Source organism: Fukomys damarensis, unplaced genomic scaffold (genome assembly GCF_012274545.1).
Source record: "Fukomys damarensis isolate Sample0158 unplaced genomic scaffold, DMR_v1.0_HiC HiC_scaffold_6, whole genome shotgun sequence".
NCBI lineage: Eukaryota > Metazoa > Chordata > Mammalia > Rodentia > Bathyergidae > Fukomys > Fukomys damarensis.
In genome coordinates, this window is record NW_022900918.1 from 31458277 (window position 1) to 31475408 (window position 17132).

At 36.8% G+C, this 17132-nt stretch overlaps 1 protein-coding gene across 1 annotated transcript in view; it reads left to right on the forward strand.

Moving 5' to 3' along the window:
• Window positions 1–14006, forward strand: part of Rap2a (RAP2A, member of RAS oncogene family) — a 40949-nt gene extending 26943 nt beyond the window's left edge. The window contains exon 2 of the mRNA XM_010630914.2: window positions 11228–14006. Within this exon, the coding sequence (XP_010629216.1) occupies window positions 11228–11465 (238 nt within the window). The 3' untranslated portion in view covers window positions 11466–14006. The remainder of the gene's footprint in view (window positions 1–11227) is intronic.
• The last annotated feature ends 3126 nt before the right edge of the window (window positions 14007–17132 follow it).

Consider the following 17132-nt stretch of genomic DNA (forward strand, 5'->3'; position numbering starts at 1 on the left):
TTAGTAATATAAAATATAAATAAGAGTTCAGAAGAATAAACCAACTATATAAGAATACAGGAGGATTTTAAAGAGATAAAGTGTAACCTATGTCCTGAGTGGTAGAATTTGATGGGTGGGGGAACAACAATGGCTAGAAAATCACCACGAATAAGGCAACAGAATCTGACAAGGAAGATCTCTGTGGAAGCTGTGGGAGGTAAAGCTGGATCAGCTATAAGGAGGAAGAGTGACTGTAGAAGCTGAACGGAGAGAAGGGTTTAGGTGTGACACAGTCAACAGTGGATGGCTGTTATCAGCCCCAGATGAGGGAAGTTTGGATGATGTAAACAGTTGCTTAGAGACTGGTGCATTTCATCTAAGTTTTTATTTCAGGGCCACATTCTTTTTTTTGGTACCAGGGATCAAACTCAGGTCCTTGCACTTTCCAGACAGGCGGCGGAACCACTGAGCTAAATCCCTGGCCAGGGCCACATTCATTTTAATGTCTATCCAGTCTTTAGTGATTTTACTCCTTCATTTTAATATTGTTAATTTGTGATTTTTTTCTTGGTTAGCTTGATAAGTTTATCAATTTTATTGGTCTTCTCAGAACTAGTATTTTAACTTCACTGATTGTTATATTTTCTGTTTTTGATTTCTTGGATATTTGCTCTCTATGACTTCTTCCTTCTGCTTAGTTTAGATTTATTTTTTTGTTTTTCTAGTTTCTTAAGGAAGAAGCATAGATCATTAATTTGAGATCTTTTCAAATATAAATGTTTAATGCTATAAATTTCCCTCCATAAACACTGTTTTAACTGCATCCTACAAATTTTTATATGTTGTATTTTGATTCAGTTAAAATGTTTTATAATTTTTTCTTGCAGTATCTTGCAGTGTCATCTTTGACTTGTGGATTATTTAGAAATAGAGGTATATGGTTCAGTTTCCATATATTTGGAAATTTTCCAGATATATTTCTGTTACTCATTTCTAGTTCAATTCTGTTATGGCTTTAGAATATTTTATATCCTTTCGGTTATTTTATATTTGTTACAGTGTTTTTATTATAGCCAAACATGGTCCTTTTTGGTGAGTGTTCCAGGTGTACTTGAGAAGAATGTGTTGTTATGGGGTGAAGGTTCCATAAATGTTAGGTAAAGCTGGCAGAGTGTTATTTAGGTGTCCTATAACTGATTCTCTGTCTGCTTGTTCTGTGACTTACTGAGAAATGTATTTGATGTCTTCAAGTATGATTACAGGTTTGGATTTATCTAGATATTTTTTCATTTCTGTCCATTTGTGTATACTGTGTTTAGTAGATTTATTGTTAAGTATATGTGCTTTGGGGATTGTTGTGTCTTCTTGTTGAATGGCTGTGCCATTTAATATCCCTTTTTTCCTCTGCTAATATTCCTAACATCTTGAATTATATATTTCAGATGAATTTCTTATAGATACTTACATATTTGGGTTTTCCTTTTAATGTGATTTGAAAATCTTTTTTTAACCCCTATGTTTAATTCCCTATTTAATGTGACGTTAATAGGCTTCAGTCAGGTCTATCCTTTATTGTTTACTGTTTTACCCCTTTTGCTTTTACTTTTCTTCGCTTTTTGCTGCTTTCCCATTTTGATGATTTGAATATGTTAGTATTTTATTTTAATTTATTGTCTTTGTATTATTTTCAGTGGTTTTAGCTATGAGTGGCCTTATCTTTCACAGTCTCCTTAGAATTTATATTTTAACACCTAAAGTATGAAAAGCTTACAAACATGTGGATCTCTTTGCCAGAGTTGTCATGTGTTGTATCTGTCTGCATCAAAACTCCCAAAATGGACTGTTATAATTTTTGCTTTGAACATTTATAAATATTTTAAAGAACTGAAGAGGCAAAAAATAATATCATACTTACCCAGATACTTAGCGTTTGTTGTTCTTTGCTTATTCCTGAATTGTTAGTTTCCCTCTGATACTACTTTAGGCTAAAGAACTTCTTGAACATTTCGTTTGCTGGTGATAAATTCTCTTAGCTTTCTTTTATCTGAGAATGTTCTTAATTTACCTTCATTTCAGAATAATTCTGTGTTGACAGGGTTTTCATTTATTCCTTTAGTATTAGTATTTTAGCATTTATTCTTTTAGTATTTTAAAGCTGTTCTTCCACTGTCCTCTAACATCTGTGGTTTCTGATGAGAAATCTTTGGTCATTTGTTTGTTTTCTCTACGTGCAGTGCATTCATTGTCTTTGACTGCTTTAAAGCTTTTGTCTTTATCTTTAGTTTTAAGTTGTTTGATTATGCCATGCCTTGACATGATTTCCCTTTGCTAAACCTCTGTAATTTGTAGAGTTGTCATTTTTACCATGTTTGAGAAGTCAACCATTATTGCTTTTATCTTTTCTGAACCAGTCCATTTTCTCTTCTCAATTCCAATGGTACGCATGTTGAACTTTCTTATATTGTTTTTGTATTCCTGAGGTGTCCTACTCAGAAATGCATTTTTTCAATCTTTGCATTTTCAGATTGGATCACTTACATTGATTTATCTTTATGTTCACTGGTTCTACTGTCATCATTGTTCTTTGCATTCAATGAATGTTTTATTTCAAGTATTACAATTTTCATTTATAATTTTTCCATTTGGTTCCTTTTTGTCTTACTTTTGTGTTCATTTCAAGAGTATTTACCTTTATCTCATGGAACATAAGTATTCCAGTTGAGTATTTCTAATCTAAAATGCCAGAATCAGAAGTATCAGGGATTTTAGAGTTCTTTATATTTGGAGATATTTGCATATATACTTTACCGGTTAAGATTCCTAATCTGAAAATCTAAAATCCAAAATACTCCAGTGTTGTTCAAAAGTTTCAGAGTAGAGGTGCTCAAAGTATAATGGTTTTTTAAAGATCTGATGATTTCAATATCTGTGTCATATCACATCGATTGATTGCCTTTACCCTTGAGAATTAGTCGTGTTTTCTTGGTTCTATATATGTCTTATAATTTTAGATCATATTGGGTGTATATTGCTTAGATGCAGTCCTTTTACAATTTTCTGGAGAGTTGTGCTCACTTTTTGTTTGCTTACTTGCTTTTGCTTGCTTGCTTGCTTTCTGTTGGTCTGTAGATAACCAACCCACTTAAGCTCAAAGTACAAACTCCAACTCTCTCCTTCAAGATAAGGTTCCCGTATCAGTTCAGTTTTTTAAACTTTCACTATGTTTTCTTGTACACACACTACTCAGAGCTAGTCTGAAACTCAAGCAAAGGTTTAACTTGTGGTTCAGATCTCAAATCCTTTTTTATACTCCTTTGGGTCTTTCTCAAATGAAGATCATATTAGGTTATTTTGATTCATACGTAGAATTAAGAAATCCTTTTCTTTAGTTCTGTCCGCTCAGATTCCACTCACATTCCTCAGACTACAAGGGCCCATTTTCTTGGTCCTCTGGTCAGAAGCACAGAATTTTAGCTTGCTGCACAGCCACACAATTCTCACTTGGGATCATCTCTCAGACAAAATGAGTAGAAAAAAATAGAAAGGAAAAACTGGGAAATTCCCCCATTCATTTTGGATCTTAGCGAGCTCTTTTCCCAGTTTGTTTAGTCAAAAAAACATATTTCTTTGATACTAGTTTTCGTATTTTGTTCTGATTTTTTATTCGTAACCGGCAGGGAATAAAAAGACATGTTGGCGCCTGCCATCTTGATCACACTAGCAGTCCTCAAGAGGCTTTTTATACAGCATTTAAAATGCGCGTGTCGCATTTCCATCATCAGTTGGTCCATCAAACTATTAAGAATCTGATCTTCTGATAAAATATTAACTCATGCTTCTATGAAAGCAATTTATTTTTATTTACACTGGCATAATATGCCTGATAACTTTTATTATCTTGGTACCACTCCTCTTTTTACAGTTTTTACATTTATAAATTTCTCTGTTCACCTTGAATATGCATTCTGACACCAAGAAAGTCAAAGCAAAGGACTGTGGCTTCTGTATTCAAGCCAAATTATCAAAACAGACCTATTAAAATGAAATATTTAGTCACTTCAGAACTTGTCAGTTTAAAGGAAGAGAGTAGCATTATTTAGCCTACTTAGCTCATGTTTTCTGTCCCGCACAAGAAGTACTAACATTTATGCTAGCAAAGTGTGGAAGGACCCCTTGAGTTCTAGCCAAAAACAGTCCTCTTCTTCAGAGTTCCCATGACACTTTGATTGGTGGAGGTGGTGGTGGTGTTTTGTGGTTCTAGGCATTGAACCCTGGGCATGGTAGGCAAGGAGTGTACCACTGAGCTATATTTCCAGTCCCTAGGATATTTTTTTGAAAATTAAAAGTATCAATTTGAAGGTGGGCAACAAGCATTCTTAAAACTTGTTGTAGTATAAATTTCTGGATGTCCACTGAAACTGAATATCCATTGAAACTGCATGCACATACACAGAAACACAATTTTACATGTCATTTGAGACATAGATTATACTTCATCAGATTGCTGTCTATATTAGCAAAAAAATGGTGGAAGAGGCCTTTATATCTCACTAATAGGAAAAAAGTAATTAAATTACAGTATTCAGTTACTGTGTAGATTCCATAAAATGGAATACTATTCTAATATTAGGATAAAATTGTCATCTACTGAAATGGAATGTTCCATAATAAGTAAAAATTGAGACTACTAAATATAATTGGTATAATAATCTCCTTTAATAAAATTTTTTCTTTGTTCATATAGATATGAATAGGAAGATAGTCTGGAAGGATATACACCAAAACAGTCATATAGGGATCATTCTCACAGAGGTGAACGTAAAGGTGTTACCATTTTTCTCTTCTCTTTTTTAACTATTGCTAGGAATTTTTTAAATCATGATGCCCTGTTTTATTTGAGCAGGACAGGGAGTAAGAATCCTGTTTTCATTTGGGTGAAAAGATTCTGCTAATAGGCAAAAGAACTCATACCTGTGAGAAGGGGCCAGGGTGTTACAGATCTCAGCTCCTCATACAGGGCTCCCCTCTTTAACTGAGTTTTAGCAGAACTGATGGAAAGGACAGAGCAGGTTGCCTTTAGCTATGAGTTCACATCATGAAAGGTGTTCAGATACAATCTGAGAAGCCATTTGGCAAGGTTGCTATGGAAGTGATTGAAGTATCAGGTGTTCTGACATTTTGCCTTGAGATTTTCTTAGTAGATGAGATTTTAACACTGGGTGGAAAGTTGAGCCAAAGGACTTAGAAAAGCCTTTCTGATTCTCATTTCTCAATTCAAAAAGAATTGTATTTCAGCCTGCATATGACCAAGAATATAACAGCACGATAAAATTCCCATGAAGTGTGGCCTCCTTTTAATAAGCTATAATACAACACTTCAAAAGGGGAAGTTAAAGGGAATGACAGTCATGATACCTGACTATAATTCATCATTGGTGAACAAGTGAGAAGGAGGAACTGATTCTGAACTGCCACAATTTAAAACTATAAATAATATACAGAAAATATTCTTTAGGGTCACAAGGTTGTAGATGAGGCCAGTGGTTCCTAAACTCTGTGAAGCTCAGAGTCAGACTTCGGATTCACATTCGGTAGCACTGGAGTAGGGCCAGAGAATCAGTATTTTGTTTAATCCTCAAGTTGTTTTGATGACCAGCCAAGTTTACACACTACCAGAATAAAATATACATCCATACATACACATCAGGACAGTTATGAGAAAGGAGAAACAAAGTCCATAGAACACATCAAATGTTTTTGAGCCACTGGTATATACCAAGCTGCTCACTGAGAAGCCCAATGACATTGTACAGCTAAGTGATGTTTCATTCAACCCATGAAGCACAGCTGCTTAAAAGAGCTAGATTTATTCATACATAGCTAATCATGCTCATGAATACAATAAACAGCATGGAAATTCATGTCAATAAAACAAGTGTTTGTCCACAGACTATAAACAAAATGACGTGAGCTGCATCAGCCACTCTCTGACTGTGGCTATGCTGTTTGAGGATGCACTGAGCTTGGTGAGATGCTTGCTGATGTCTAATATGCCACATGATGAGGTTAACAGTCATACTTAAATTGAGTCCTTAGGGAATTTTTCATTTTCATCTTCCTTCCCAAATGAAATGTGTAGAGAAGAGGAGAAACGAAGACAACACATAAAACCACGAGCACAGAACATGAAATGAAAGAGGCTGCCATCACCTACAGTGAGGCGCCTTACCTTCCCAAATAGTAGAGCGGGCCCTGCCATAAATTCTTTGTCTCCTGCGGCCACTTTTGGCCCCCGACTGCCTCAGTTGCATTTAACTTCAAATGAACACATTTGCTACACCAGTGGAGTGCTACTATCCAGCCTATGTCCCGTTTGCTGTGCTTTTCCTGGTACCTCCTTGACACACTTTCCCAGTGAGGCCTGTGATCATCTTAGCACTGTACCTGTGCCTCCATACTCGTCCCTGACATACTTTTCATTTTCATTTTGCCTTCTAGTAAACCTACTTTTGTGGGGGCAAGGAGGGGACAGTGCTGGGCATAGAACCCAGGGCCTTGTGCATGCTTGACAAGCACTCTACCACTGAGCTACATCTCCAGACTGTAAGCCTGTAATTTACTTACTGTGTTTATCACTGGTATCTGCATGCTGTACTAAACTGTAGTCATTGTGAGGGCAGAGATCTTTGTTTTGTCCTTTATGATTGGTCAGTGAGGAAGTAATATCTAGCATACAGTAGGATCCAAGCAAATACAGGGACCGAATGGATGTTGATATGATTCAGTCGAGGTTTTCAAAGTAGACTTCAGTATTCACGTAGTTAGAAACATCCCAAGTATTAGTGTTTGAAGGAGACTGCTGTAAAATGGAGCAGCTTAGGTCCTCAGTGCATCTTTGAGTCCTGTTGGTGAATCAGAGCACATATCAGAAGCCACTCTGCTAGTGGAATTGACAGTCTGCTGCTCGGTTCTTTGGTTCCACAAGGTCTCGTGAGGTCTCCTACCTTTTGGCTCCACTGCTGTCATGCACTTCCATACCACTTTTAAAGATCAGCTTGGTGGATGTTGTTCTCAGAGGAGTGCCTAGGGCTGAGGCACTAACCTGATAAGAGATGGATGTTAATTGTGGATGTGACTCGCCATGTCTATTGTGATTTTTAACTTCAGAGTTTATGAGCACTTTTGAAACTAGTCCACACCAAGAAGCAGAGGCACTGTTCATTTGAGGCTTGTTAGAGACGAAGTTAATCTAAAGTCACTAGCTAGAGAACTAGCTAGAGAAGTTCTGAGATGGCTTTATCTCTTCCCCTTGTCTTCCTCCCGTCTTTCTTAAGGAGGAACCAAGTTGCTCCCAGTTGTACCTCTACGTACAGGACCCTATCCAGTCATCCCAACACAGAACCTTTGGAGATTCTTTCTCCCGCAAGTATCAGTATTTCCTTCTTAATTCCTTAGTGTTGTGCAAACGCTTTCCTGTGTTTCTTTTCCTTATTACCATGATGCTCACATGGGGTAGAGAAGGGATTGCCAGGGTCAAGTTGCTTCCTTTGCTTGTTTCTACCCAATAGCAGTTTTCTGACTTTCTGTGTGCTTCTTCAGGAGCACCTTACTTTCCCTGATTAATGTCTCTGGTCCCTAATACTTCATTTCTCAAGCTGTGCTTTCACATCAGTGGGCTGGAGAAAGAAAAAGAAATACCACTTTGTATTTATCTAGTACTTGTTTTTTTCATAATTGTCTAATTTGACCTTTGCTGCAACCTTGTGTGTTAAATGGGAACAGACATTCTCATTCCTTTTGCACTGACAAATGAAATACAGAGATTCAGAGGAAATGATTTGCAGTCTTTCATCAACAGGATTCTGAATCCTACTTTGAAATATTTTCTACTGTCCCAAATTTTAATGTTAACTGAAGGACAAAATTTAGTACCATCTAGTAGTTTGAAATGTACATTTTTTTCTAAAAGAATTTATCTAGTTTTTTGTCTTTTGTGATATTAATCTCTATTTCTTTAGCATCTTGTTTTTAGAAAAGATTTCTGTCAACTCAAAGATGGACAGGTTCTCTGATAACTGAATTTTCATCTACATTATTAAATGTTATTACCAGTTTTTAAATGCTCTTACACATAGGCCTATGTTTACAATGTCCTGGCTGCCCTTTTGAGAATCAGACTGTTGGGTAAAATTTATTCAAACTCTTGATTTAAACAGTAAATCACAGAACCATTAACACTTTCATATATTTGCAAGTTTTTTAAAATCCACATATTCAAGTATAAACTATGATAATATTTTTTCATTGAGTTTATTGGTACATTTTACATATACAGTACATTTGCTTTCATCATTGGGATCTTGTACCTTTACATGACAGATCTTGGTTCTCATTTTTTCCCCTTGTCCCTGCCCTCCCTTCACCCCCTCCACCCTCCCCTATTTACAAAGACTTTGTTTCCATTTTTTTCCTTTTCTCATATTTTTTCTTTTCCCTCCTGTCCTTTCCCCTACCCTTCCCACTTCCCCTATTCCTTTAGCCTTTTCCTTCCTATTTCACATTATAATTATACAATTTGTACCTTATTTACACTTTGTTTTTCACACCAGAGAAACTATTCAGTGTTTATATGTGTGTCCTATTTATTTCACTTAAGAGTATGGCCTCAATTTGCATCCATTTTCCTATAAATAACTCTAGTTTCTCATTCTTTGTGGCCAAGTAATACTCCATTTTATAGAAAAACCACATCTTCTTTATCCAGTCTCCAGTTGATAGGCAATTGGGCTGTTTCCAAATTTTAGCTATTAAAAACTGTGCCGCTGTAAACATGGGTGTGCATGTATCAGTGTGGTATGATTTTAATTCTTTTGGGAAGACACCCAGCAGAGGGACAGCTGGGTCAGATGGGACCTCTTATCCTAGTTCTTTGAGGTGTCTCCATATTGATTTCCATAGTGGTTGCACCAGTCTGCACTCCCACCAACAATGGAGAAGGGTTTCTTTCTCCCCACAGCCCTGCCAGCATTTGTTATTGGTTGATTTCTTGATAGCAGCCATTCTTTGTGGGGTGAGGTGGAATCTCAGTGTTGTTTTCATCTGCATCTCTGAAATGACCAGTGATGTTGAACATTTTATAATATTATATTTAAACTCAAAAATATTTCTTAGAATATCTCAGAGCTAATAAAACTGGTATCACTTTTTATTAAGTATTACTAATTTCAAGTGTTGAATTTGACTTGTTTTTAAGTTTCTTCAGTGACAAGCAAAGCATTTTGAAGCATACTGATGTATATCTTCTCATTAGGGAGAGGAAATCAGTTGTATCTTTACAAGATTAGCAGAATAGAAACTGACTTCTTCCTGACACGGCTGGCAGTGGCTGATTCCTGCCAGGCTTCTCTGTACACAAATCAAGAGAGCTGGTAGTGGTGTCCTCTGGTGCAGCTTCATTTTCATTGGGTTTGTTCTCCCACAAGACAGTCATGGGCACACCCAACTGTTTGTATGTAAGAGTCTAAAAAAAGCGTGAAAAGTCCTTGTGTCATAAATTCAGAGCTGTCAGCATGATCTAAGACTAGGGATCATAAGTTAGTTGGTATGCTGGAAATTCATACAACATCCTTTGATATAAATAGTGTTGTCTAAATCATTTCCTGCAAAATGGTAATAGCCAACCTAGATTTACCCTTGATGTTGTTATTCCCATTCATTGTAAATTGTATTTCAAATTGCTGAATGGCACACTGCCTAGAGTATGCCCTCTTACTGAGGCTGTTCTTAATTGGATCTAGTGCCCTACCATCCCCAAAGTGAAACGCCTGGGAATAATGATTGGCTTTACAGGTTAGGGTGGGTAGAGAACCATTTTGGCAGGATGATGGAATTGGGCAGGTATTGTAGCAAATGATTACTATCTATTGCTCAGCTTCCTGCATGATAAAAAAGTCTGTGGATCCTGCCTCAGTCAAGTCTTGACTATGTGGTGTTTCCTCTTCTAGCTAGCTGTGTCCTGTTGCATTTGTTATCATTTGTGTGCAGTTTTGCTGTTTACTTCCTCTATAAATCAGATACATTCTACTTACAGGAACACACACAATTTATACTAAAATTACAAAAAGGACAAAAACTTTTGAGATAACTTTTAAGTAAAGTAATTAAATAACTATATTTCTATGATAAGCACAGTAAGTAAATATGCAGGCAAGCACCATTTTTCACACCATGAAATTTGTTATGTCCTGTGCTACTTGGAACAACCATTCTGAGAAGAGAGAATCACCCCTAAGTAGCAAAATGATTTATATCTTTTTCTTTGTTCTTTTTTTTTTTTTCACACTCAGCTTTATCATTTAACATTGTCCAAACATGGTTACCAGAATCCGTAGTCTATTTAACAAAGAAAAGACAGATTAAACAAGTTTAATCAATTTCAGAATGAAAAGGACCATAATTATTTCCTTCAACTGGCTAATCTATAACAATTTTAAGCAACAGGATATAATTTTAAAGGAATGGGATATAGTTGTACTTGATGTTTTCCATCCTGATTTCTATGAGGTATTTTTTTCTTAGGAACTATTTTAACATCATTGGTTTGGATGTTTGTAAAATGTTGACATATATGAGTTGTTTACTAGTAGAGGAAGTTATTACATGATCAACTGTGAAATTTTGAGTATTTCAGAAGCATTTAATGTAAGAAGAGTTAGTCTGAGATTCTGAGAATAATTTTCCTAGTATATCTAGACAGGTAAATTTATTTTAACATGCTCATGACAGGGCTGTAATTTGTATGTCTGGCTGCCAGTGGCTCTGTACCACTGGTGGTATCTGCATGACTGTCTCAAGAGGCAGCATAGGATAGTCCCATTTAGTGGTACAAGCCACCCAACAGGATAGTCATGGAGATCTCACGGGTGGTTCAAGCTGCTGGGAACACCTTAAAGAGCATATAACTAGGGGCTGGGGATTTAGCTCAGTGGCACTGTGCCTGCCTCACAAGCACAAGGTCCTGAGTTTGATCCCCATTACCCCCCACCAAAAAAAGCATATAATTAAAAATGTCATTTTGAAAAACCTATTTGTCATCCATTCTGAGAGTAGTTTCAAAACAACTTAGGTAGGTATCAAGTTCAAATAATTTTTCATGGAACTAAAGAGACTGTTTATAATGAAAAAGATACCTATCTAACTTTGAGCTAAGTGCTACAATATATGTGTTTTGTTTTGCCTTTCACAGGTATGAGAAAGTGCCAGTCATCTTGGTTGGAAACAAAGTGGACCTGGAGAGTGAGAGAGAAGTATCCTCTAATGAAGGCCGAGCCCTTGCCGAAGAGTGGGGCTGTCCCTTTATGGAGACTTCTGCTAAGAGTAAAACAATGGTGGACGAACTCTTTGCAGAAATCGTGAGGCAGATGAACTATGCTGCTCAGCCTGACAAAGATGATCCATGCTGTTCTGCCTGTAACATACAATAGCATCCAAATGTGGCTGTCCTGGAAGGACTTGTCCAATATCATAGGCGAGAGACTTCGCCTACCACATTGCAGAGTTGGCAGGATATGTGTTGTGAAACTACAGTGCACTGCAGCCCTTATTCAGAAATGAGCAGTGATTGTCCGTTGATGTCTTTGAGTATGGTTCAGTAACTACAGTTTTCACCATTGTCCTCAGCCTCCTTTGTGCATCTGCAACTTGAAGGCATAGCCCATCGATCTACAGGGTGATCTCATTTGAAAGCGATGATGGCATTGTCGCTGAGTTGACAGAAGCAACTATTGTATAAATTCAAGTGAATCATGAGGGAGAAACCAGAAAAATTCCTATGACCACTTACAATTAAATATTTTGTCTTCTTTACAAAAAAGTAACTAAAGGAAGAATATTTTCCTACGAGAGTACTGAATTTCAGGAATTAGGATAGAGCTCCTAACCAGTGTATTCCGTCAAGTAACAGCTGGCCTGCCAACAGCATTGCAAGAAGAATCTGCACAGCTGACACATTTCTGTTTTTCAGAATTGATGCTTAATTGTAGATGTTATCCTAATTTGTGACCTAGAACTAACTCACACATCAATCCCGATAGAGCAAAAGTCAGAACAAAGTTGTGTGAAAATACAATCTGGCTTTGGAATTTGTTCAGTCACCTGCTTTGCCACAGAAAATGGAGGCTCTCACAAGGGTTTGACCAGAATTAAAATCCCAAACCCACCCTCTATTAACCAAGCAGGGATGGTCTTTATTTTCTGAACAAGAAGGAAGCAACTGAGATGGAGAGAGATTGCCTAGCCTTACTAACAAGAAGCATTCTAGTAGCTTAACTAGTACCATCGTGTAAGGAAAATGAAGCCATGTTGCAGCCACATGTTCCCGTTTGCAGAAACCTCATAGGACAGTACAAATATCTGGCATTTTTACGTTTGTTAAAGCAGCAAATTCCTTCTCGCCTTTAAGGGCTATGGTGTGATGTGACCCTTGGCAAACCTGCTTTGGAAATCCAGTTTGCTGTAGCAGAGCTTTACTGCAGGCCTTTAAACAATTGAATAACTATGTGAAATAATTTGGGCTTAAAAGTAGAACTTAAATTATAGTGTGGAAGGTGAGGGACAAAAAGCCTTTTATCTTTAATTTTCCTGTTGAATTATATAAAGGTTTTCTTACAATTCTGCCCTGATTACTGAAGTGGCAAGTAAAGCTGGAGTGAATATTTTGTTTTGAAAAGGTGCTCAAGCTCTGACATTTTTGGTTTTGATAGCCGTGAAGTATTTATCATTTGCATGAGTAATGGCACAGGAAAAAGCTATTCAGAAGTTTTACAGTCAGATGTAGAAAGGTTTTCACCTCACTTCAGAGTTAGAAATGCTGAAGAGATGATCTTGAGCCCAACCTCTGGAGAGAAATTTGGCCTTCAGAACTGCAATATCACTGAGCCTGTGATATACTTAGCGCCCAGATTTTCTTGGTTCCACAGTCTTGTGCAAGTAACCTCTGGTCTTATGTGTGTAACTGAGAGAAGAGTGTGTGTCTGTGTGTGCATGTGTGTTTATTGTTCCTAAGAATTTGGCACAAGTCAGAGATAATTGCCTATACTGAGAATCTATACTGCAGAATATAGTGTATCAGAAACACTTTTTCTTTGAAATTATTTAAGGATCTTTTCTACATCATAGAAATCATTGGTGGCCCCCAAGTGTTTAGTAACTGGCATCATGCTCAAGGGTAGAAGAAGGATCAATAGTATTTTTCATAGATGAGAAAACTGAAGAAATAATGTGAGTAAAACTAGACGATGTTAGAGAATCTTTGAATTGTGAATATTTACATTCTTCAGTATAAATTTTTTTATAATCTTCAACTACAAAGCACCTTGTTTATAGGACAAAAAAGTTTTAACCAATTTTCTTCAGGCAAATTTCACCGTGTAAAAGTTGATTTGACCCAAACAGTTGGAATAATCAAGGATTCAAGAAGTACATGAAGTAGAAATATTTGTTAGTAAATTGGTTGAGTTTTGAAGCTTTTAACTTCTAATAATGACTCTGTGTTTTAGAATTCCCATAATACCAATTTATGACAACTAAGATTGTGTATTAGAAACAGCTATACAGATTCCACAGTTTTATATCATGATTGCTATGCAGATGCGAAAAATAGGTGACATACTGTGAAAGGTCTGGCAAAATGAGGTGGAAAAGATTATCACATTTGGAGTTTTGGCTAGAAATGTTTGTCAGACAGTAAGGTGGGCTTTTACTGTGAAGATGTTGCTGAGAACTGATGCCCTAGGTGTGTAGTGCTTCCCAGAATGGGAGGCCCTCTTGCCTCCCACTGTGGTCGGAATCCAAATCACCGTAAGTAAATGTGCTTGCCGAGATGGGAATAAAAAGCTCAAGAGCAGGAAGACTCCACTTGTTGGCACATGAGAGGAAAGTTGGTGACTTGGGTCACTGCTTATGTTATGCCCTGATCAGACTAGCAACTAGATAAGTGAAAGTTTTCCTAACATGCCTTAAAAATATTATAGTTTGATCCAAAGACCCACTATTTCTTTAGCTATTGTGGTCAGGTTTTTCTTTTGTTTTATTTTTTACTTTTATACAAAGGCAGCATTTTTTCTTACATTTTTTTCTCGTAATGTTGCAACTTTTGGGGTTCCTTTAAGCTGTGATAGTGATGGTAACCGATGCCTTTCATTTTACTCAACTTACACAAAACAAGCCAGCATCTGATCAGAAGTATTATATAAAATCTTTCCTTAAACTGTTGAAAGGTGCTTTGATGATTTTTGTCCTTTGGTTTGTAGAATTAGGACTGAACCTTGGACTCACTGCTACAGTTGCCATCACTTTTCTGTGGTAAAACTACTGATATTTGCTTTTCTATATAAAGAAATGTTGCCTAAGGATGTCTGGTATCTGTTTTCAAGGGTGGATTTGTCCTGTATGAATGTTGTCAGTGTCTGTGTGAACTGAGGATTTTGTTTCTCTCTGTTGGGTTTTTTGTTTTTTAGTTTTTTGGTCCTATCAGTAGTCCTGTGTTAGCATTGGTTAAGCTTTAATTGTCTCTTTAGCCAATCAAATGTTAAAGATTATGGGGGTCTTTTTCTGTTTCTTTTTCTCCTTTTTTTTTTTTAACTGTCATTGTGCATCTATTAAATCTTGATCAGGGTTTCAAGAATGACTGCAGTAGGTTTTGAAAACAGACTTATCATTATTGATTTGGGGTTTCCCAGAGATTATAGTTCACAGTTAGTTGTTGAGCTCTAATACAACTGACCATTTAAAATTGAACAACCGTTTATTGTTTTATAACAGTGTCAGTTGTTAAACCTTGACATTTCAATTAAAACATGAATTGTAGTTATAACTCAATGCAAATTCAACAGTTGTATTTGGAGTTAAATTATTTTAACAAATAAATTTATTTAATGAAACTCTGGATTTTGTTTTATGTACTCTTGTGAGTAAAATTTATCAAAATCATCATGTGATGGATTTAGTACTCTTCATACAATAATATTTCAGCTAAATTAAATTAATAATTCATCAAATAAAAAAGGTTAGTAAATCATGTCCACACCTTTTAAAAAGTAAAAGCTGAGCATGGTGGTGAAAACCTGTAATCACTCAGGAGGCTGAGGCAGAAGGATCTGGAATTCAGGTCCACCTTGGGCTACATAGTAAGTTGAAGGGCAGTCTGGAGTACATAGTAAGGCTCCATTTCAGAAAAAAATAAAAAGAATGATTTTTCAATCAGCCATTATAAATACAAACTTACCTTTACAAATGGTATTTTATGTTTTATGATAACTGATTAATTTGAAGCCTGATGCTAAGGTTTACAGAATTGTTCTTGATAATTAGCATTAATTAGCAGTTACTCTCTGATCTTGCCAACATCACTAAAATATTTCAGTGTCCTTCCAGTGATGGCTGGAGGCTGTCCTGTCGTCAGCTCATGTGGATCTGAAGGGCCAGATGCTGAAAGTTGCTGCTATGTGGGGCTGTAGGGCCTGCTTGTTCTATATGGGCCCTGTGAATGTTGACAGATGCTGTTAATTGTATACAGCTCAGCTGCTCTGATAAGGGGTCCATTCATTCCTTAAGCCAATTTCAACTGTGCCTTTTGGTTATGTTGCCTTGAAACTCTGTTGAAACCCGCTGGCAACATTCCACCGGTTCAGAAGCTTCATTGTTTTAGAATATAAAATAATTTGAATGAATAGACAGAGGCACTGTAGGTTGAATCTCAAATTCTTAAAGGAAAATATGCCTATATTTTAGTAATTAATCTGCTGATTTGCTTCTTAGTCTTATTTGAAGTGCACTGTATAGTATAAAATAGACCAAAGAATACAACTTTAAACTTGATTTCAATTTAGAATTTGAGGCTGAAAAACAATATTTTGAAATTCAGAGTACACATTTATTCTTTGTTTAGAGGCCCATAAATGAAAATATCAAAAGAATACTGTCACCCAATTTAGAGCCTCTGAGCCCCATGAAGCAGAAAGATACTGCCGTAGACTCCCTAGAAAAGCTGTTGACCTTTTGTTTTAGTTAAGGATAGCTATGTACCCATGTAAATAACATAGTGGCATTTGTTACATAGATAATGTAAGCTGGTTTTACACTTGCTGGTATCATCCAAATGGTTTTCTGGCATTCACCAAACACATGAAGTATTAAGGGATTTGCTGCTCTCTTTGGCGTGGTGATGTATGATGTCTTCTACAGTACAACACGTTATCTTCATGTAGCCTTCTGTGGATTCCTCCAGAATGTATTGGCAGGACAGAAGGTGGAGGACAGTCTGCCTGAGAGACTGAGCTAAATGAAGAGACCTATCTAGGAAGTACGAATTTGGGAAGGAAACTGAAGGAATGAGGCTTGGCTTGGTTGGGGAAGTTTTAGTGATCAGTGCATTTCAAAGACCTACAGAATCGACATCATTATGTTACACGTATAATTTAATATTGCCCATATTTTGGGTATGGTTTACGTTTTTACCTTAAAACAGCTGTTTGTGGAAACCACAAAGAAGAGAGGAAAAAGTCACCCCAACTTCCAAATCCCCAAAACGACCTTGTTACCATTTAATGCAAATCATCCTCAGCATCTTCCCTTGCGTACATAAATACATGGGTAGAGACAGACACACATAGGTAGAAGGGTGAATAAGCAAAACATGTTACTTACGAGAAACTGGCTCTGAGTCCTAAAATCCAAATTAACAAAAATCAAAACAAGTGTCGGAGGTGAGGTGCAGACCCGCACTTCTAAGTCACCTGTTCTCGACTGTTAATTCTTTGAAGTGGACTCTGCTCATTAGTTCCTGCATCCAACCTTGGGCTGCAATACAGAGATGGTCACATAATCCCTGGCCCCAAAAACATCCTAGTCTTGCCTCCCTGCCTTGCCTTTTTCTCTCAAAGCAGATGCAGATCATCATACTGGCAAGATACACATAAAATTTGTTCCTTTCCTACTCGTATGTACCAGACACCAGTAACCAAGGTAGAGCAAAAGTCCCAGGCAGACACAACCTACAAAAACTGCTGTAGTGCTGGTTTTTATTTTTTCCCAGTTTCTCTTCCCACAAAATACGTCTTAGTTGCTAAGGGAAAGGGGTAGCTTTTCAGTTG